The sequence below is a fragment of the Adiantum capillus-veneris genome, chromosome 25, assembly GCF_014529385.1.
Source record: "Adiantum capillus-veneris isolate H3 chromosome 25, ASM1452938v2, whole genome shotgun sequence".
Lineage (NCBI taxonomy): Eukaryota > Viridiplantae > Streptophyta > Polypodiopsida > Polypodiales > Pteridaceae > Adiantum > Adiantum capillus-veneris.
Window position 1 is genome coordinate 116,325,688 of NC_140955.1, and position 23,152 is coordinate 116,348,839.

Genomic DNA, 23,152 nt, shown 5'->3' on the forward strand with positions numbered 1-23,152 from the left:
TAATTCATACTTCCAATTCCGATTCAAAGTCAAAAAGTGAGTCTATAAAAGCCAGAAGACACTAATATATAAACCAATCCAAGGTAACAGTAAGGAGTAACTATACAAAAGTAATATACATATCCGCATGTTTGCATATCAGGAGTGTTAAAAAATGGCCTACAATCGAGAACTTGTTTTTTCCATAGCAAAAGCACACCTTTATCAATTAGGTGACTCTACATGGAGAGCAACTTTACTCCGTTATGAACTATATCTATTCCCACAATTAGGAACCTCTGTTTCCCAGACTAAATGGTGGTCATACAAAAATCGAGTGACTCGTGTAACCCTTTGGGGTCGCGAGCATTTTAGGAACAATATCAGATTGGCGATGGTTACAGAGGCTCTGGGCCTAGGGCCACAGTATTATTACATAGAACATTCAATGAAGCCAGGTTTTTCAGAGCGGTTATACCTGCTAGCCCAATTCCTTCCATCTCAAAAGATCTTTTTGTATCGAAGTTATGGTCATCAGTTAAGAGGTTATTTTAACTGTACTCCACGCACATGGGAGTATGGGTTAGTCTTGGCGACTCGTATCTTGCCTTTAACAGAGCGCCCAAACACCTGCTATTACTGCGATAGCTGTTTGTGTGATCACGTAATGGACGGTTTAATAGAGATGTAGATGAGGTGCTCCAAAAATACTTATCAGCCCTGCTTCTTTTTGTCCCTTGTGATAGAAGAGTCAGAAGAAAGAACTCAAGCTATTTGTGTGTGTGTGTGTGTGTGTGTGTGTGTGTGTGTGTGTGTGTGTGTGTGTGTGTGAGAGAGAGAGAGAGAGAGAGAGAGAGAGAGAGAGAGAGAGAGAGAGAGAGAGAGAGAGAGAGAGAGAGAGAGAGAGAAGCTACATTGTCAACATTAATTGATATATATTATTTTTGGTAGTCCTCTCACGAGGTAGTAATTTGGTTTAGTGGCTAGAACGCCCAATTTAAAGTGTTGGCTCACAGGCTACAAATTATAATCTAGCTCCCGAGATTGTCGGATCTCCCTTGGATTTTTTTTTGTTAGATAAAAATGTGTACGTCATGGATGCCCTACTCAGTTAAATGATTGAACCCACTACTGCATGCTTGCAAGGCACATGTGCTATCTCTTGTTTATCTCCGATCTGCAACAACCAAATATAATATAAGTCTCATATGACTACTATTATTATCTAATGGAAATCTGTTCCTGCTCCTTTCTTGCTACCGGTCTCACTTACCCTAATCTACAACATTCTGCCTGCGACCGCACTAAACCTTCACCCTTATAATCAAACATTGTTTTCTCCTGGCTATCACCTGGGACCTGCGCAAACACGTTACAAGATAGCACTACAAGGTTGTGCAAGCCCACCATTGCTACCTGCCATTTGCTTGCCCACACACATAGCACATATTCAACAACCACTAGTGTTGACACCTTCTCACCCTCGGTTGTAGAACCCAGTGCCCAACTTCCACGTCGCCCCATCTGCATGATACTCGCATGCCCTGGATACATTGTTGGGCAAAAGAAAAGGTGGGACACCTCTATAGCATTATAGCCCAAGAGCGTTTAAACCTCAAACTCAACACCAAAAAGTATACCAAAACCACTCTTAGTAAACCCCAACCAAAAGGCCTATAATCCCTTCGAATTTACAAGGATATGCCCACCCAAAGGACCATAGCACATATGAGCAAAACCCTGTCAAAGCACGGATTTATAGCACACACAGACCAATGCATGTGAAGACAAGGGCCTCCACTTTCACAATTGAACATCACAAATCCACAACTTCAACATCAATTCCACAATTCATAGATACATGCCCTCCTAATCTGTCTTCACACAATTTGCCACTAGGCTACTATAGCCATAACCCTATAGAGAACTAGTTGTAATTTGAAGAGCACTACTCTAATTGGGGCACTTTAAACCTAGAATAAAGCTTGAAAATGAATGGAGAGAAAGCTGAAGGTTACCAAAATTGAGTCTACATGCCACTACATGCAAAATTGACGTGAACAGAGAGCTGTCCTGATATGATTACACGTAGAGAAGGCAAGGTGAGGCCAAGAACTGTATCAAAAGCCATCAAGGAGTCACAACGAGCTAGAACCTACAAATTTTTAGACTTTGGCTGAAATTGTTTAAGTTTTTACATGAGTTTTTGTTATATACAAGTCTCACTTCAATGAACTGACTTACATGCCCTTACAGTAACCCGACAGCTGGCGCTATGGTAGTGACTTCCCTGCATGTACATGCGCTTGCTAAATCAAGCTAAAAAAATCCACAAAAAGAAAGCCACACACCCTTTTGACATCAGGAGTCATGTCCATATGTACAAATTTACAAAAGAAAATGGGGTGTCGAAAATGCGCCTAACATAGTTTGCCACACCCCAACCTGCTAGATCATTCATGATCAGTAGCAAAAAAGAGATCATGTAAACTAGATGAGGGATTCTTCATTTCATCTTTATCATTAGCCACATGATCAAAAAATTCCTCAAAAGAAGGCTCATCCTCAATTATAGTCATCAACCTTGCAATATACTTCTTCAACCTATAGCCATTCACATGTGCTTTATGTGGGGTACCATCCAAGTCAACAAGCTGATATGTGCCATTTGGAAACCTGTTTAAGACCAAGAAAGGACCTTGCCACTTGATTTGAAACTTCTTTTGAAAAGTGTTATCAAGATTATTGTTATAACGAAGCACCATGTCACCCTTCTTGATGTCTTTGTCCTTCACCTTCTCATTTGCCTTTGTTTAAGTGTTCTTCAAGACCTGCTCATAATGCTCAAAGGCCAACAACCTATCCAATTGTACACATAGCAAATAAAAGCCTCTCCTTGAGCACATCATTGACTCTTCTTCAGGCTTTAGCATTAGTTTTAAAGGTGGTATCTCCACCTCAATAGGAAGTAAAGCCTCTTTGCCAAAAACTAGATGAAAGGAAGAGAAACCAGTACCTGATTTGATAGTCTAAGACGTCTTGTAAGCCCATAGAGCACAAGGTATCTCTATATCCCAAGTCTTCAGATTATTTCTTGTCTTCTTTGTAAGCATCCTTATGAGTTATCCGTTAAACTTTTCATTCATTCCATTGAATTGGGGATAATATGGATTAGTAAACATGTGATGCACATGAAGCTTCTCACATAGATAATTCACCAGCTCTCCCCTGAAACCTGGACACTTGTCAGAAAGGAACTCCAATGGCATGTCAAATTTGCAACAAGTATCTTCATATATATATTAGGAAACATCTTTGCTTGTGATTTCCTTAACAGCTTTGGCTTCGGCCCACCTGGATAGATAATCAACAGCAACAAGTATGTAACATTTGCCTCTAGTTGTCATAACGAGAGGACCTATTGCATCAATATTCCACTTCACAAAAACATCATAAGCTAGAATGGTGCCTCTAGTTTATTATTTTAGAACCCTATTTTTCATGCTTTGGCACTCCTTACAAGACTTGCACCAATGATGAACATCATGTTGCATGCTTGGCTACACATACCCTTCCTACAAGACTTTATGCAAAGTGATCTTTGAAGAAAATTGACCACCACAAGAACCACTACAAGAGGTTCTTCATATTAGTGACTCTAGCAGTGCGATGTTCAAATGTGTAAATCCACAGCGTCGCTATGGTCGTCGCTATGAGGGTCGCTATAATATTTGTTAAATAGCGATGGTCATAGCCACGACCATAGCCACACCGATAGGGGTAAAAAAAAAACCGAGAGCGCCAAAAATTCAGATCTCATATCTGAGCTTTGGCACTCTAGCGAAACAGGGATAGGCCCGCCTCTCTCTCTCTCTCTCTCTCTCTCTCTCTCTCTCTCTCTCCCTTTCCCTCCCCCCCAACACACACACACACACACACACACACACACACACACACACACACACACACACACACACACACACACACACACACACACACACACACGAGGAGAGGAAGGAGAGCCAGGTATGCTTCTTCCCTCTCCTCCCTCTCATGTTCCCTTCCCCTCTTTCTCTCTTTCCCTCTCTCTCTCTCTCTCACACACACACACACACACACACACACACACACACATTGTGTCTTTGACAGAGAGAGAGAGAGAGAGAGAGAGAGAGAGAGAGAGAGAGAGAGAGAGAGAGAGAGAGAGAGAGAGAGAGAGAGAGAATGTACACACATGCACATTGAGAGAGGAAAGAAGAGAGAGAGAGAGAGAGAGAGAGAGAGAGAGAGAGAGAGAGAGAGAGAGAGAGAGAGAGAAAACAAAGAAAGAGAATGGTAGAGAGAGATATAAAGCGCACACACACACACACATAGAGGAGAAAAAAAAAGAAATAGAGAGAGAGAGAGAGAGAGAGAGAGAGAGAGAGAGAGAGAGAGAGAGAGAGAGATAAATAAAAGAAGTAGAGAAAATTTGAAATGAAATGTTGTATTAAGATTTAGGGTTACGTTAGATTTAAGTTAGATTTAAGATTAGATTAGATTACATTTAGGTTCATGTTAGATTTAAGATTAGGCTAGACTTAAGATTATGTTAGATTTAAGATTAGATTAGATTTAGATTTATGTTAGATTTAAGATTAGGTTAATATTTAAGTTAGATTACATTTAGGTTTAGGTTAGATTTAAGATTAGATTAGATTTAGGTTTTTGTTATATTTAAGATTATGGTAAGATTTAAGATTAGATTAAATTTAGGATTATATTAGATTTAGCTTTAGGTTAGATTCAAGATTAGATCTACGTTAAATTTCAAATTAGGCTAGATCTAAGTTAGATTTAAGGTTAGATCTAGTTTACCTTCAGGATTACGGTTTAAATTTAAAGTTAGGCCAATGGTGATCTCTCTCTTCCTCTCCACGGATGTGGCCAGTTGGTGTAATCATATACGTGCTACCTGTACTTATCTATTAGATATTTTAGGGCATGTCCGTCGAACAAGTATAAAGGAGTTGTTGTGAAGAGATGTTAAGCTGCTGTGACCAAGGATAAGGCGGCAAAGGTAACTTTGCAATGTACGACTTGGGTCTTCTAGATATTTGGACAGCCACTCATAATCTTTGTTGATTGTAATATAAGTCATACACGGCAGCATGGTGTAAAGGTCGACATTTTAAGGTGGAACGGATCGACAAAAAGCGCTTTACACAAGATTGTGGAATCATGGCAAAATTTGAACAGTCTAGTCGACGACGGTCCTCTAACGCAGATCCTATGTTGGCGGAACTCACTTAATTCGGCATGCTACAAGAGATTCTAAGGATCGATTATAGAGGATTTTTTGTGGATTTGTTCGATGTGCAATGGTTTAAGATAAACATGGAGGGTCGCAATGCTATAGTGCGCAGAGGAGAGTCAGGTTTCCTTGAGGTAGAGTCAACTAAAAAATGGACTGACCTAAGAGACACTTTCGTACTACCCGAGCATTGTAAACAAGTAAACCAGTGAACATCCAATTTTACAGGACTGATGGTCTGGAAGCACTCATGTAAGTTATGTGGCTCTTGTAGGTGGTATTTCATCCTACAAAGTCTACATCAAACTGGTGGTATGTCATAGAGGTAGCCCCTCGTAGTGCACGGACGTATGAGGGCTACCATGTGCCAATCACAGTGGCATTAGTGGAGGAGAACAAAGAGGATATTGCTAAGTCAAAAGCCGCTGAGGTGGTACAAGACGAGTCTGGTACTATGGGCACCCTCCGTTTCGCTCAAGGGAGGGAGTATATGTCTCATGAATTTAATGCATTTCTAGCTAGTCATGGGATAAAATACCAATGTACAGTGCCTTATACGCCTCAACAAATTGGTATTGCTGAGAGGAAAAACAAGTCACTTATAAAAATGGCACGATGTATGGTCAAAAGTCAAGCTTTGCCGCATTCTTTTTGTCTTGAGGCCATCATGTGTGCCACTTATGTACTAAACATGTGTCCTATGAAAGCTTTGCAATCTATTACTCCAAATGAAGCATGGCATGATAGAAAGCCCTCTATTGAGCACATGCGTGTTTTTGGCTGTTTGGCATATGCTTTGGTGCCACAAACACAACGCAAAAAATTGGATGATAAGGCTGTCAAATGTATTTCTATTGGTTATAGTGCTGAAAGCAAAGGTTACAGGTTGTATCATCTGCAAACAAAGCATATTTTGGTTTCATGGGATGTAGTGTTTGTGGAAGATTCTGTTCAACCCTTCTTGTCATGTACTAGAGACAGTAATGTAAGGTCACAGGACATTTATAACAATTTGTTGCCTCTTTTCAGTGGTGGAAATACGAATGTAAATTCCAATGAGGCAAATGTAAAGCCTATGGGGGTTTCAAGAAATATTATAGATCAACCTATTACTGATGCAGATGTACATGATGTACTTAATGAGGAAAGGGCTGAAAATGAGCAGGCTAGAGGTATGCCAAAATGGCTGGTGCATACATTGCGTGACAGTAAATTGGATGCACCTTTGTCTAGTCGTACTCGATCAGGCTCTTGCCATGAATCTTATGCATCAGATTGTTATGCTTTGGCTGTGTCTAGCTTACATGATGTTAAGGAACCTCTATCTTTTGATGAAGCACAAAATTCAAAAAATTAGATGGCTACCATGCAATCAAAATATGATGCACTTATAGAAAATGACACATGGACTTTATGTGATTTGCCTCTTGGCAAAAAGGCCATTGGTACAAAGTGGGTTTACAAGTTGAAATGCAAGCCGGATGGTGAGATCAATCGCCATAAGGCTCGAGTTGTTGCAAAGGTTTATGCACAAAAAAAGGCATAGATTATGAAGAGACTTTTGCTCCCACTTGTCGTATGACTACTGTGCATTTTCTATGTGCTTTGGTAGCTCATTTTGGTTGGGGTTTTGTCATAAAAGGACAAGAGGACAAAGTGTGCAGATGTAAGAAGGCTTTGTATGGGTTGAAGCAATCTTCTTGTGCTTGGTATGAGAAAGTTGACACTCATTTGGTCAAACAAGGCTTTTGTAACAGTCCAACAGAAAGCACATTGTATGTACAGCGTCAGGATGATGTACTTCTCATTGTGGTTCTTTGTGTAGATGATTTGATGATCATTGGACCAAATGAGAGATATATTGCTGAATTCAAGGCTGATTTGAATGCTACTTTCAAGATGAAAGATTTGGGATTGTTGCATCATTACTTGGGTATACAGTTTAAGCAGTGTGATGGTGGTATTGCCTTGTGTCAGAAAAGTTACATAGAGACATTGCTATGTAAGTTTGGACTTGAGGATTGCAAACCTATTGCCACTCCTATGGAAACAGGTTTGAAGTTGAGTCTACATGATGTTGGTGATCCTACTGATGTCACTCTTTACCAAACTGCTGTTGGATGCCTCATTTATGTATGCAACACGATGCCGGATATCCAGTTTGCAGTCTCACATGTCAGCAAATTTATGCATAGCCCAGGGTCTAAGGATTAGCAGGCTGTCAATAGGATTTTGTGCTACCATTGGCACATCACATCTTGGCTTGTTTTATCCCAAGGGGGCAGTTGGCAGTTGGCAGTTGCGAGGAACCCAGTTTTTCATGCTCGCACAAAGCACATTGAGGTGCATTACCACTATGTCAGGGAGTGGCCCTCAGCATGAGAGATCAGCTTGGCTTAGGTGCCAACATAGGACAACCTTGCAGATTTCTTCACAAAGGCATTGTCTTGTGAGAAGCTCGAAGCCTTCCGCAAACCTTTGGGCCTACTCCCCAGTGTGGATTAATCATGTCCTCAAGGCATGGCACTTCCCTTTACTCATGTGCCAGCTCTCATTCACCGCATCACTCCAGGGGGGATTTGTTACCATGTGCATGTGGTAGTGATGTGTGTGAACACACTAGGACCACCGAGGCATTTTTCCCCTCTTTAGGAGGTTTTTTCCCTCGTGCATTGTATATATGCCCATCACTCTGGGTCTATCTATCTTTCCATTGCACACTAAGTAATACACTCTCAGTTGTGTGCCTTGAGCTTCCTTTGTCTTCTCCAAGCTGTGTGTGTTTCTCTGCAACCTTAATTCCAACAAATACGCCATGACTGGTGGTATTTCATTTGGTTTTGTCATGTCAAGCTGAGGAGCTTCTGTTTTTGTGTTGGTGAAGTTGACGGCATTTTCTTTTAGAACAATGAGCATCAAGCTGTAGATTGCTCCATCTAGACCTTTGTACCGTCTTTGGCTTGGTTCCCCAATTAGAGTGGCTTCTATTGGCTGATCTGTTGGATCTTCCAATTTTGGCTCTTGGCTATAGATCTGAACACTGTAATCCATGTACAATGACCCTGATTGCATTTGCACTAAATGGATGCTTTGTGGGCTTGTGTAGATTTCAAGATAAACACTTGGGTTGAATTTTTGAACTTCTATCTGCACTTCATCATTGAGTTTGCAATACCTGGCTCCACTGAAGTCTGTGAACATGTGGGAGTTCTCTAAATCTGGCTTTACTCGGATCAATAGGATTGTGGCTCCTATGTTGCTTTTGCTGCTCATTAAGTATCTATGGCCTTCTGAATCTACATATAAGACTTTATCTCCATTGTGGCCATATAGCTGTAAAATTTTCTTTGTACATTTGTGCTTGTGTTGCCACTGCCATTGGCTTGCTCTGTTGTACTTGAATACACAACTCGATTTGACTCCATGTCGACTAGTTCTGTAAAACCTGTCTCCTAACAGATTTTGGTATCGATTAGCAGAATTTCTCCCACTCATACTAGCTTAATCTGCATTCACATGTGAGTTGTGTCTCTGTTCTTCCAACTGGAAGCTAATTTTCAATGCAATTGCTTGCACTAGCCAAATTATAGCATGTACGTTCACTTCTAGCTTCTTGACTGAATTGTGGCTGCACTTTCCAAAACTGAGCACAAAATTTTTTTCTACTGTTCACAGCTTTGAGTTGATCTTTTTGCTCACTTTTTTCGGTTGATCTGGTTCGCTTTGCGCACTATAATTTTTCAGCTTTGCTTTTTTCAAGTTGTTCGCTTTTACACGGTCTACTCGATTTGCTGCTCTTCTGGCTTTTTTCGCGGTTTGTTCGGTATGCGACTCTTGACGGTATGTTTTTTACTTTTCTAGGTCTTTCTGGTTTTTTTTTTCTCTGGCTCTTTCTAGCTTTTTTGACTTTTTCTGGCTCTTTCAGGCACTCCCGATAACTTCCTTTTTACTTTTCTTAAATTTTTAATAAAATTTCTAATTTTTTTGGTATATTTGTGATTTTTTATGAGTTTTTTGAGAGAGTTTTGATTTTCTAATAATTTATTTGTGAGTTTTCTTTTTTCGTGAATTTTAGAATTTTTATGAAATTTTTGAAGATTTCATAAAATTTTTATTTATTTCGTTTTTTATTATCAATTTTTTTATTTTTTTATAGATTCTTATAATTTTTTGATATTTTTTTGTGAATTTTTGGATTTTTTGTGAGTTTTTTGAGTTTTCTACTATTTTTGCTTTCTCAGTGAATTTTTTTTGATATTTTTTATGAATTTTCTAAGAAGTTTTTTTTAATGAATTTTTTATGAGGTTTTTCTTTTTTTGTAAATTTTAATCCCTTTTTTGTTTTTTTATGAGATTTTTCTTTTTCATAAATTTTTTTGTGATTTTCTAATTCTTTGTTTAAAATTTTTATTGGATTTTTTATTTTTTAATTGTTTTTATGTTTTTAAAGAGATTTTTTTTGAATTTGTGTTATTTTTCTAATTTTTTGAATTTGTTTGATTTTTCTAATTTTTTAATATATTTTTTATGGATTTTTTAAAATGTTGTTTTTAATTATTTTGTAAGTAAAAATAAATAATAATAATGCAAAATAAATAGTAATAATAATATTTATTTAAAAAAAAAGAAAACTCACATGCTTACCTGGCACACTGGCAGCTTAGGAGTCACGTGGGGCGGATTGACCAGCGTCCAACGGGCCTGCAGCGTTGACTTGGTGGGCCCCGGCTTGGCGTGCAGCAAGTTGGCGGCTACTTGGCACAGAGGGAAGAGAGAGGGAATGAGGCCCATGTCACACTGGGACATCCAAAACACGACCCAGCTGAAATGACGAGCGCTCATTGGCTGCGCAAAAAGGCAAAGATGGCCTGCAGAGCTTGTCAGAGGGACGGCCTCCCCAGCCCGGCCAACTTTCGCTTTGCCTAGCCATGCTCAAAAGTAGATGCGTGAAAGCTCTTGACAGGCGTTGAGCTCTGGCACTCAGTGTCAACTGCGCGGAGTCAACCACCTAGCTTATCGCCATTTGTTGCAAGAGCAGGCCGAATTTTTTTCCTAAGTCTAATGTGACACTGTGAGGCTACCCACATCTGAAAAAGAAAAGGGACGGGTGTCCCAATGTGAGCGGGGGCTGAGAGCACGTTGTCGTCCAAGGCTCAAGCCACGAGGCAAAGAGAGAAGCGAGAGAAGGTTTGTACAACGCTGGTCCGTTGGAGAGAGAGAGAGAGAGAGAGAGAGAGAGAGAGAGAGTAGGAGAGAGTGTTTGACATCCTATCATGCTACACACTAATCGCAAGCACACACACATAGATCTATCGAGCACCACACTCTAATCAAACCTACATGCACACACAAGCAAAAGAGGATAATCACATAAGATTAGAGAGGGATTAACCACTAATTAATTACGATCTAGTTAATCTAAGCATCATAGGCAATCATAAGAAGCATGAGAGAGGCATAGTGAAAGAGAATTAAGCATTGATTAGTGTTAATCAAGTCACATGAGCAAGGAGAAGCTCAATAGCCACACACCTCAAGAGCTCTCACCAAAGAGTGCTCTCAACAGATGAGCTTGAGAACCCTAATTTCTTTTACACACTGCCTTATATACCTAGGGTCAAAATATGCAATGGCCGGGTGTCCAAGGCCTTTAGGGCTCCATCACTTACTGAATCTGCTACCTAGGCACACTAATTGACTTGTTCTTTACAACTTGGAACTCCCATTGAGCCTGTAACACATTAGAAATGATACAATGGCCTAAAATAAATCAGGAATTTATAATACATAACCATTTTGGGAAAATGTGGAAAATGTATAACTCCAATCTTTACTGCTTCTTCTTGTTAATCTTCGATGTGCATCCATACATCTTCGGTTTTTAGCAGCTTCTGTTAATTGACGTTGACTCAGTTAACATGGACAACCTAACAATAATATGCAGGGACTAAAACTAGTTGTAACATGTTGTGCATCATGAGAAAAAACTCCAATCTAGAAAAATAATTGTTCGAGTTGTGTTGCTTCTTGCTAACGTATGCTCTTAGCATATCCTTTAGTGCTTCTTGTTAACGTATGCTCTTAGCATATCCTTTAGTGATTGTTGCTAATGCATGCTCTTAGCATATCATTTAGTGCTTCTTGCTAATTTATGCTCTTAACATATCCTTTAGCACTAAATTAATACTTACCTACCCATCCGTCTCTAGATGAGTGGTAACATGTATTGTATCTCCCAATAGTTTACACCATTAGGAAATATATGAACTTTGCATGGGCCTTGTAAGGATTCCTATTTTCAAGGATTAAAGCTAATTTTGTGTAGACTTTGGGGGACAAGTGTATTCAATAGGCTATTTTTTAGTAGGATTCTCTAGCCTTTTTTTAGGGCCATCTAATATGTGGTCCTCCTAGAGGTCCCTTTCTCTCTCTAGCTCTTGAAAAATGAATGGAAAACATCATCAAAAACGTGCATAATGCTAAGCTAAAAATGACCTTTTTCCAAAAAATTCCATTTTCACCCATTTTTCCCTCAAAAGTTCATCTCAACCTATTTACATATCAAAAAAAGCTTTTTTGACCTTTTTTTGGACTAACACTCATTAGAAGACCAATTTTTGAACTTTTCTTTTCCCTCCAAAAAAATAACTCTCTCCCTCTCCTCTCCCCTACATCTCCCTCTCCCTCTCCCATGCATCTCTCCTACCTCTCCCTCTTCCTCTCATCTCCTACCTCTCCCTCTCCCTCTCCCTCTCCTCTCCTCTCCTCTCCCTCCCTCTCCCCTACCTCTGTCTTCTCCCTTCCATTTCCTTCCTCCTTTGCATCCTTAGGTATATTATAAACCATGCATCTCACACACCATAAGTGTGTATATTTGCTTGCCCACAGAGTTTTCATCAAAAGTCACACACGTGGGTGACCAAAGATCATCACAACAATGTTGTGCAACAGGTTGACACCAACGTTAATTGTCGGGTGGATGTAAGTGATAATCTATACACTGTACTTCATTTTATATTGTCTTTGTTTCTCTTAACATATTCAATTTAAATTTTGAGCCATTTTTTATCAAAATCTTTTATGTGTATGTATGTGTATACCGAACATGCACACATGCACTCACTCATCTCCTTCTCTTTCATTGTAGATCTTGTATAACCTTCTAGTCTTTGACATAATAGATCTTAAACGCCACTTTTCCTCTAAAACAATCTTATTTGTTACATCTTGCAGGTAAGTGCTTCAAATCGATGCTAATTAGAGGTGGGTAAACTCATCATAATGTATATTTTACGATTTTTTATTTCCAAATGGATGAAAATACTTGAAAATTTGTACAAAAATATACTTAACAAGTTTTTTTATCATATATCTTGCAAATGTTAAATTCATGTTTTTGTTTGAAGAATAGGTCTCTAACGCGTCATGATACAAAAGGACCTCTTACTATGCTAGTTGAGTGGTGGTGTTAGCAACAATGGCTCAAGGAACTAGCATAACATGAATCTTTTATGGTGGCACAAAGCTCTCCTCAAGCAATGTGGCTCCCACTGCACCAAGAACCATAACGCTAACATGGAGATATCCCTAGTAGGACAATACAAGAACTTTCCGTCAGCAACACGCCCTTTCCTAACATGAGGGCACCCCCACCAAAGACATTTTTATGTGATGGGTCACTCCATGAGCATACCATGCCATGGAATGGATACAAGAACTATGACCACACTACCCCTTGTAAGTTGTTCATGAATGTATGTTCATCAAAGTCAATGAGAAGAAATTTGGACTTTTTTGTTTGTTGATGTGTAAGAGCACTCTAATTCTACCATATAAAATAAGATTTGTAGTCGTTTAAAAGTGTAAATTTGTCTTTTTGGTAATATTATACATGAAAAGATATGATAAAGTAAAAGAGATCTTTAAGGAATAAACCTTGGTAAGATTCCTATCATGCACTTGTGATATCTGATCTCTCCGTGGACCCTTTGATTTCTATCGTTGTGGCAGGTTGGCAAGGGCCTATTTGCAAAATTTAACAATAACTTTTGTTCGAAGGAAATTTTGGTTGTTTTAAAATGTGTACACAGTCTAATAGTTCATTCTGATTGTTTTTCTTCAGTTCTAGATTTTGACCCAGGGCACTCTTTCAAAGCCACTTTTGAAGGTGTTAAGGTGAGATTTTGGGAAAGTTATATATGTAGAAAATACAACCCTTAATACAAGGAAAAACATTGTTTCTTTGATTATTTTGCAGATTCCATGGTTTTGATGCTCGTTGAAGCCTGTAGATTAAGGGAAAAGTAAGAAATGTCTGTTTTACATCATTTTTTTAAGAAACTGCCAACTTGCAGGTTGATTTTTGGAGAATTTGAGCAAGATATGATTTTTTTCCATCACACAATGATCAAAGGGACACACAAACTCATGTGAGATAAGCCTGGATAGTTTCGGAGCCGATTGAGAGCTACAAGCCATTGAAAATAGCCTAAAGCTCAAACACTTTTATTTAAAAAAATAAAATAAAACTTGTATCATGGCCAAACACCAAAATTTTGTATCCACTTGCCATTTTAATGCCCGAGGGTCCCTCAACAAGAGGGGCCACAAGGTCCTATTTGGCCATTCTGCATGCTCTTGTGGCCCCTCTTGTTGAGGGGCCTTGGGGCATTAAAATGGCAAATAGGCCCCTTTTTTTCGTGGATGGCCATAAGATAGAGATGTAGTGTTTAATGTACTAAGAGCAAGAACCCCTCCCCCCATTTTGCTATGTGTTCAAAGGCCTCACAAATCCTATCCACTAAACCCTCAACACTAAAAATTGGAGAAACAAGGAGTCAACTTTTACTTCCTCGTGTCCACGCCCTGTTCTTGGAAATGTTTTGGTAAAGCCATTTCTTTGGTATTTGAAACCATATGTGATCCCTATTGTTATAGATACAACTAAAGGTTTCTTGATTAGAAGTTTACATAGGCTTGAGTTTTAGATATCTTCTATGTTAACAATACATGCATCTATAATCCAAAAGAGTTACATAGTAGAAGTCAAATCCACAATTTAACAGTTAAGTTCACAAGGGTGATATCTATTGGTATCATCTTTAGCAACAAACAAGTCAATGAATAGGGACATTTAAGAAGATTTGATACCAAAAACTTGTCAACACTACTCAAAAAGGTGGAAACTCAAAGGCTTTACAACATATGTATGTTGAAACATGAATCAATAATAACTTAATTGTTCACCTATCAATCACTGCTATAAATCGACAGCTCCATCTCAAGTTATCATTCCTCTAAGTCAAGCTTGGCATATACATACTAGTATGGAAACAATAACATGTTGGAAAGCAAGAATTTAGATTTCTCAGCTTGTGAAACATTGCTAATGAAGCAGGATATATTCAACATCCCCAAATGATGACATCTTGACAAAGGTTATGATCCACTTAAATAAGAATAACCATTAATAATTAAGCTGCAATCAAAATATTGTTTGAATTTCTACATGGTGGAATGATTAAGACTTGAGACTTGAAAGGTCTTAGAGGTAAATCAAAATATCCATAAAGGTCAATAATGTTTCTCAAATCTGTATGGAACTCTAGCAATCTAAATTAAATACTCTCACTCAATACGACACCATTTATAAAAAAACATATTTATAATACACCAAAATGAGTTTAAATACAAAATCATTTATAGAGGAATCCAACCTCATGAAAAAATTACAAAGGGAGATAATGTTGTTGTTGTCAAGCTTCTCTTGCAAGTATTTGTCTTCCTCATCTAGAGATTCATATACACTTGAGTATTTATGTGTCTATGACTGTTGGACGGATACGCCGCGACGGATGTCAGCACAACGAGAACTCACCTAACAAGATTAGTCAGCTCAGGACGAAGCTCGAGCGACTCGCAGGTGCGTGGAAGCAAGCATAGGGTGTCAATCTATACTCGACCCAACTCCTAACTAATTCCTACAGAGGTCTCTACCCAATGTCTAAGCTACAGCCTTCAGGAGTGCATAAGAGGAGATTTCCTACAACGCTTTCTAGAGCCGAATACCCATCAAACGATCTCGAAATGCCACAAAACTTGAAGGAGACCCTACTAACACCAATAGGTCGCTCTTCCTAAGGTCTATGAACCAAAATCCCAACCCAAAACACCTGGTACAAAATCACATAGCATGTTTAGCCGAAATTTGCAGGTCGTCGTTTTCAAAATCTAAAGTACCTAATGTGTAGATCTACTCAATGCGAACGCATGGATATGTTGAAATGCGAAAATGATAAACGTATGCTCACCGAATCACCAGATGAAGCTCGTAGATGGAACTCGCAAAACCGGACCGTACGTGCACAATGTAGGTATTGGCGCGTAGCTCTCGTCGGGGCCAACACACGGCACTTCTCCGCACTCGATTCCAACCCACCAATGCGCACGTAGCGTCAAGATGAAGCTCTCACTCTCTCTCGTACACAGTACGCTCACTCACAGATTTCCAATTTTTTTAAAATGACAAAAGGGTTTTTTCATTACGGTCAAAAAGTGGTATAAACACCTTACAATCTCAAACCCTAATGTTCCAATTCAACCATCTACTCAATCTAAATGTCAAAACTGGGATACAATCTGGAAACTTCTGTAAGCCCCAATATTTACAAAGATGAAATGTCGGGTTTTCTCAATAAATGAATAATTACAAAAAATAATAATCCGTCGAGCAGTCATTTTCCGTAGGGTGTGTCCAGCTTCTAACACTCCTCCCCTCCTTGTTCATGTCGTCCCCGACATGGCTATTGAGCTGCTTCTTCATCATAGGCTTTCTCTCATCTTGAGCAGTGACTCATATCTTGCATGTTGAGCTAGTAGCGTCGAGCCGAATATGTCAGTGCTGATTGTGAAGAAGCCGGTGTAGAAAGCTTCTTCAAAGGCCTGGAGGTGATAGGATGGCAAAAACATGATCCTTTTATACAATGCATGTATCACCTCGTGGGATGGCTGACTAGACAGATCGTATGCACATCTGTATGTATCTTGAAAGAAGAAGATAATATCTGTCGCCTGGTCTGGTTTGAACGTCTCGAAGACTCCCAAAAGTGTTTTGCAAATATTTATCATCGTAATGCAAGATAGGCCAGGCGAGCCAGTGAACAATTTGATGACGCCCGTTAGGGTTTTCACCATGTATTGCTCACTTATTCTCTCGCCTGCCTTCAAGCCAGGCAGCTTTGGGTAATTTAGCCAAGTAGGTTGGCTTCTTTGCAATAGCTCATGGGCCTTCCACGTCCGCATCATTGGTAGAGGGCAGAAACTTAGGTTATCTCTGATGACTTTAGGTGCCTCTACCAGATGGATCAGATATTGTGGATACTTTGTTAGCCATGCCTTTCTCCACTTGGGTTGAGAGTCAACTATCAACTTTACTCCTTCAGGCTTGGAGATGTCTGCTTTGTACATTGGCATTGTTGGCTCTTCTCTGATTCGCTTGTTGATTGTGGCAGCTTCATATTTCAGCAGAGGATATGGGAGAGAGGGCTATAGCCATTCACGCCGAAGGTTTCTGGCATCTATCTTCTGAATAGTCATTGATTTAAAGATCCTCTGCTCCCATTCCAAAGCTTCTCTGGCTGTGTCTTTGACTGCTGCTTCTATTGCCTTTTGCAGCTTCTCTTCTTCTTCTTGTGTCAGATCTTGTGGCTCTTGTGAGGGTCCTACAAGGATTTCCTCTTGCATGGTGGTGTCCACTAGATCTGCCACATCCTCTAAGTCTATTCTCTCCATGGCTGCTGGCCCTGTGCTAAACTGCTCTTCTGTTTGCTGCTGGCCTCTCAGCTCTTCTATTTTCTTCTGAAATGTCTTCTTTTCTACTTCAGCTTGTTCTCCCATATTCACAAGGAGGTCATTTTGATCTGCGTTTATCTTTTCCGCCTCTTCGAGCTTTCTCTTGATGGTTTCTAGCTCATTCTGCATTGCTTTGTGCTCTTCTTCCATGCGGGTTTGCATGACCACTGACCCGTCGACCATCATCAGCCTTTGCTTTCTCTCTAAGGTTAACTCCTTTTGGAGCTCTTTCATTTGTTCTTCATAAAGCTCCGTCTCTGAAGTGGTGTGAGTCGAGCTAGTAGCTCTGACTCTGGCAGGAGATGTCCGTAGCCGTTGGATGGTTTGATCTTTGACTTTCATCTTGTCTTTAAGCTCTATTACCTCATCCTGGCTCGCCTCATTCTCTAGCTCTACCTTTTCCTTGGCATTTCTCAATGTTTCCACTTCCTTGGATTCTTCAGCAAGTTGGAGGGTTAGGTTGTCCCTTTCCCTCTTTGCATCTGTCAATGACTTGCTGAGTTTTTTGTATTCTTCTTTAGCTCTTTGCAGTCTTTGAGCTGCTGCATGATTCTCTCATTCCATCTCCTGGCATCTTTGCAATGTCGTGGCCAGACTGGCTTGCAGCTCTGCCTCTTTCTCTATATGCCCTTGGCTTTGTTTTTGGAGAGAGTCAACTTCAGCCTTGATCTGAACTTCATTGGCTTTGAGATTAGCAATCTCACTTTCTGAGGCCATTGATTGTGCCATGAGCCCGGTTAGCTTATTCATCACCAGATCCCAATCATTGGTGGGTGGCTGCCCAGGTCCACTGTTTCAGCGGCCATCTCTTTTAGTTCCACTAACCTCAGGCTCTGCATCTGTTCTTTGGGCCTTGTGCTTGCCAAGTCAAATGCTATTGTGGCTGCCTCTTCTCTTGAATATCCCGCAGCTAGTAGATCATGAAATGTGTTAAACCTTCTTTCCTGTGGATCTATCTTTTCCTCTTTCTGTTCATCTTCTTCTTGCTGCTCTTGCTCTTGGCTCTTTTCTTGCTAAAAATCTTCTTGTTCCTCCTCCTTTTGTTGGGTTTGTGGAGGGCTGCGAGGAGGTGGTGATGGCGGTGGGCTGTACTCCGGGCTTGACGGTGGATTTGGTGGCTTCTTCTTGAAGTCCTGGTCCACCTTGGTCTTCCGCTCTCTTTCCTAGCCTTCCTGCTCTTCTAGCAGTTGCCGTCGTACTTCATCCACTTCTTCTTCTGTAAATGGGATGTTAGGGATGTTTTCTACCGTAGCATCCAGGATCTCAAAATTTTTGATATAATCTTCAAACCTATCTCTGTGCACCCTTCGGGATGATCCTGACATGGCTTCCAGGGACGGCTTCCATAATTCACTCAAATCTCCCGTGAGTGCTCTTTCGGCTCTGAAGCTTTCCATTAGCCGCTCTAGCCGTGCCGCTTTCTATGATTTTGTCTCTTTGATTGGCATTTGTACACTCTCTTTCTTTCCTTTCTTCAACTCTGGCTGCTCCTCTTGCACGGTTTCTAACCGGCGCTTCAACCTTGTGGCAACTCTGGGTGCTTTGGGCGGTTCATCCTCTTTATCTTCCTTGAGCCTTAGCCAGTCATTCTGTGATAGAGGGTCAGGCCATCTTCCCTTGGCATGCAATGCCCCATAAATCACTTTCGTTATCAGCTCACCCGGCACAATGTAGGTGGGGTTCTTGTTGCCCATCTTCACCAGATTGTCATGGATATAGGCAGCATAGTTGATCACCTTCGGCTTGCTCTTCTGCATTGCCCAGGTGAAGGTTGTGGCAATTTCTCCAGCGGCATTCTGTACTTTTGTGTCCGCTTTGTACACATATGGAAGTACTGGTTATAAAGCTGGCTCATGACCGCCACTTTAGGGTTTGCTATATCTTCAAAGGTGTAGTTTCTCTTCTTTTCAAAGTATACCTTGACTTCATCTCGGCGCTTTGTCACACTTCGCGGTTGTCATTGTTTTGCTGCCGATTGGCACCCACATAGATCGGTTTGCCAATTTCATATGCAGTTGTCTGCCTTCCGATGTTGCTTGTACTGTAGGGAGTTCCTGTTGCTTTGGTTTTGGGATCCAAATGCGAGTCGTATTTAAGTTGTTGCTGAGCATTTTCTTTGGGATCCATATCTGTTTTATTCCCTTGGTTTTTGGTTGAACTATCTGCTTCTGTTGACTTCTTCTGTTGTATTGTGGTTTGTCTTCCATGTCACCTCTATCCTTCCGCACCCATACTTGTTTTTCACGGGTTGCTAACCTTGATCTTGAAACTGCGGTTGGTGACTTTTTATGTTTGAAGTGAACAAGGTTGGTTGTTCCCTGTTTGTTCACCATGTTGTTCTTTAGTGGCATCCATCCTTTTGGCTCTTTCTCCAATGATTGTGTTGCTGCCATCGGGTTCTTCTGTGGTTGTTGAGCAAAGGCTATCACCTGTTGTTCTTGTGCATGCTGAATTTTGACTCCATTCGCATTCCAATCTATCTGCACATTATACTCTTTTTGCCAAGGTTGTCCCAACAACATGGGGTGTTGTGTGCTTTCATTCTCGACCACATAAAATTTGTGTGGGTAAATATATTGATGTACTTGTACATGCAATATAGTCGAGCCCAATGTTTTTAGCGAATGTGATGTACTACTTTCCAACACTTGTGGAGTTGGATGTAGTTGACCTGTGGGATTGAGCTGTTTGTATAATCTATAAGAGATTAGATTTGCTTAAGCTCCAGAATCAAGCAATGCCGTCGATTCAACTTGATTGCTACCCACTTTGACTACAATTATTGGCTCCACTGTGTCTTCATCAAAATTCGTTAGTCGAATGGCATTGATTCGCAACGGTGATCCACACTGTTGTTGTTGTCGTAGAAGCCATCTTTTTGCCATGCGTTCTTTTGCTTCTGCTTGGGCTTCTTCTCGTACCCTCTATTTCTCCTTCATCCGTTGTTTTTCTTGATGGATTTGTTGAAGCATATCCTGTGTTAGTGGTAAATGATATTTCTTTAATCGACACCCACTAATCCAATTTGGCATTTCTTCTCCTGCTAATGTAGCAAGCTTGACAGCTCCGCTTTGTGATAAGTCACTAATCACAAAGGGCCCCATACCTCGCTTTTTAATTTCTTGGCATGTTTTTTCAAGGTATAAACAAGTACATAATCACCTGTTTTGAACTCTTTCGTGCGCACATGCTTGTCAAAAAACTCTTTTTGTCTTCTCATTTTAGCATAGATCGAAGCCAAAGCTCTTAAGCGAAGTTCATCTAGCCTTTCAAGATCATCTATTCTCGAAGAGATCTCATGCCCTGTCCATTCTAAGAGTTTTGTTACTGATAGAGTTGGAATTAAAAACTCTATGGGTAATATAGCATTTAGGCCAAACACCATGTTGTACGGTGTTGTTCCTATTGATGTTTTGTAAGCTACCCTGTATGCCCATAGTGTTGAGTGTAGCTGTTGATCCCAATCTGTTCTTGACTCTGATACAATTTTAGTCAAAACCGTGCATAGTGTTTTATTTGTGGCTTGTCCATTTGCCTGTGGATGATATGGAGCAGATTTTCTATGTATGACCATGAATTCGTCTAGTAGATATTCAATGACTTCATTAAGAAAATGTGTTCCTGGATCACTGACAATGGTAATCCATATCTTACAAAGACATTCTCATACAAAAATTGTGCAGTGGTTCTTGCATCTGCTTTTTGTGTTGCCTTGGCTTTCGCTCATTTTGTGAGATAGTCCATAGCCTAGTCCGTAGCCACAATGATATATTGGGTATGGGTGCGATATGCAGGGGGTGAAATAGGCCCCACAAAATCAATGCCCCATTTTGCAAATGCCCTTGCTCCCATCATTGGCCGTAGTGGCATTTCATCTCTCTTTATCGGCACCTTTGTGCACTAACATGCGTCACAATGCTTTACAAACTCATCAGCGTTCATATGCAATGTAGGCCACCATATTCCTGCAGTTAAGACAATTTTTGTCGTCTTAACGCCTGAAAAATGGCCTCCACTTATGCCTCCATGTGCGTGTTCTAGAATCAGCAGGTATTCACTTTCACTTGCACAGATTCTAAGTTGATTGTCCTTTCCTCGCTTATAGAGTTGGTTCCCAATTAAACTAAAGTCGCGAGCCTCCAGCTCTATAGCCCTTTTCCGTGCTTTTGTTAGGTTTTCAAGAAACGTCCTTGTGGTTAAGAAATCAATGATATATTGACTCCATGTAGGTGCAATGTTTACCTGAAACAATGTCGTGTGATCCACTGGTCGGTTGGCACTACATATAGTACAATTGTTAACATAAGCTTTAAGTACAGGTGCTGATACAAGGTTTTCCTTCAGCTTTTGGAATGAAGTTTCACACTCCTCAGTCCAGTTGAAATTGACTAACAAATGATACAGAGGTTGTGCGATGACTGCATACATATATATGGATCTTCGATAATATCCGCAGTGTCCCATGAAGGATTGCACTTGTTTCGCATTAGTAGGCCTAGGCAGGTCTACTATGACTTTGATTTTATTTAGGTAAGTGGTTATGCCATTTCTTGAGACAATGTGTCCTAAGATGCGGCCTTGCCTAACCATAAAAATGCACTTTTCCGAGTTAAGACAGATTTGATATGTTCTGCACTTCTCAAATACCCTTTGTAAATGGTCAATATGTTCCTCACGTAGAAGAGAGTATACACAAAGATCATCCATGTATATTTCTAAGAATATTCTCAGGTATTCTTTGAACGCATGCGTCATTAACCTTTGAAAGGTAGCTGGGGCATTAGTTAAGCCAAAAGGCATAACTCTATACGCATAGATTCCCCATTCTGTAGCAAATGTTGTTTTGTGTTGATCCTCTATTGCAATTGCCAGTTGGTTATACCCTGAAAACCCATCTAGAAAGGAATAAGCCGGTTTCCTAGCCACCCTCTCTAGTACATGTTCTGTGATCGGCAAGGGATAATTATCCCTTATGGTGGCTGCATTTACCTTTTTGAGGTCACACACACCCGCAGTTTTCCGTTCTTTTTGGGGATTACCACAATGGGTGACACCCAATCTATATGTTCGATTCCATAGATGAATTCAGCATCCATCAACTTATCAATCTCCTCTTTGATTCGTTTAGCAAATGTGTCATTATATGTGTAAGGACGCTATTTGCTAGGTTTGGCATCTGATTTCAAAGGAATTGTATGTTGGCATATCGATGGATCAACTTCTTTGAGGTCTTTGTAGGACCATGCAAACACATCTTTATACTTCTTGAGAAGTTGTGTCAGCCGTTCTTCTTCTTCAGGCTCTAAATCAGCTGCTATATAGACCGGCTGAGGCTTTTCACCTGGTTCAACGAGGTCTATCCGTTTTGCATTTTCCGGCCCATCGTAAGATTCTTGGTTTATTCTTTCCCTGACTGGTGGTGTCATGATGATTTTTCTGTCGTGGATGGTGAATTTTTGATAGTGGGATGGTATATTCATGTTTCCTTTTTCTAACTCCTCCTTACCATCACTTTCTCCCTCAATAGTCCATACCTCTCATAACGATCGTTTTAGTTCTTGGTATTTCTTTTTACGCTCCAATTTGGTCCACTCTAGGTCTTTTGTTGTTCCCTTTTTTTTATTTTTAAGATTTTTGTGATTTTGTTTGTGTTTTAGCTTTCTGTATTTGTTTTATTTCCTCTCGCATTCTTTTCCTTCGCACTCTTGAGAATCTCCCTGATATTTGGTCTTTTACACAATCCTCTGCTTTGACAAGCATTAGATAGTGAGTTTTATCTTTTATCCTGGGCATCAAGTTTTCTCTCATTTTGTTTTCTCCTCGTTTTTCCCTATAGCGTTCCTGGCGTCTAGGGTGCTGATTGGCAAAATCATAAAACTTGATATTCTATGTTTTCTCCCCACGCTCGCTTGAGCTATCTGAACACTTGTTATCCGCATCGTTATTTACCTCCAGATGCTTAGAGGAGTTATAAAACTCTTCTTGTTCTGGCGGTTCTACAAACTCATCTCCTCCTGATATAATGCTTAC

General features: G+C 40.2%; 1 protein-coding gene across 1 annotated transcript; it reads right to left on the reverse strand.

The window, feature by feature from the left end:
- Window positions 1-1,134: 1,134 nt before the first annotated feature.
- Window positions 1,135-1,503, reverse strand: LOC147425521 (uncharacterized). Its single transcript, XM_086500472.1, has 2 exons — window positions 1,253-1,503; window positions 1,135-1,156 (listed from the first exon to the last, which is right to left on the reverse strand). Exons 1-2 carry the CDS (start codon window positions 1,501-1,503, stop codon window positions 1,135-1,137), a joined length of 273 nt encoding a protein of 90 aa, XP_086356598.1.
- Window positions 1,504-23,152: the final 21,649 nt, after the last annotated feature.

What these genes read in the sequence shown, in the direction of transcription:
- LOC147425521 (XM_086500472.1), bottom strand. Translation starts at nt 1,503, where the DNA reads ATGGGGCGACGTGGAAGTTGGGCACTGGGTTCTACAACCGAGGGTGAG. An exon ending in GCAGAATGTTGTAGATTAGG is followed by an intron (nt 1,157 to 1,252) that starts GTAAGTGAGACC and finishes TGGTTGTTGCAG; the next exon opens with ATCGGAGATAAACAAGAGAT.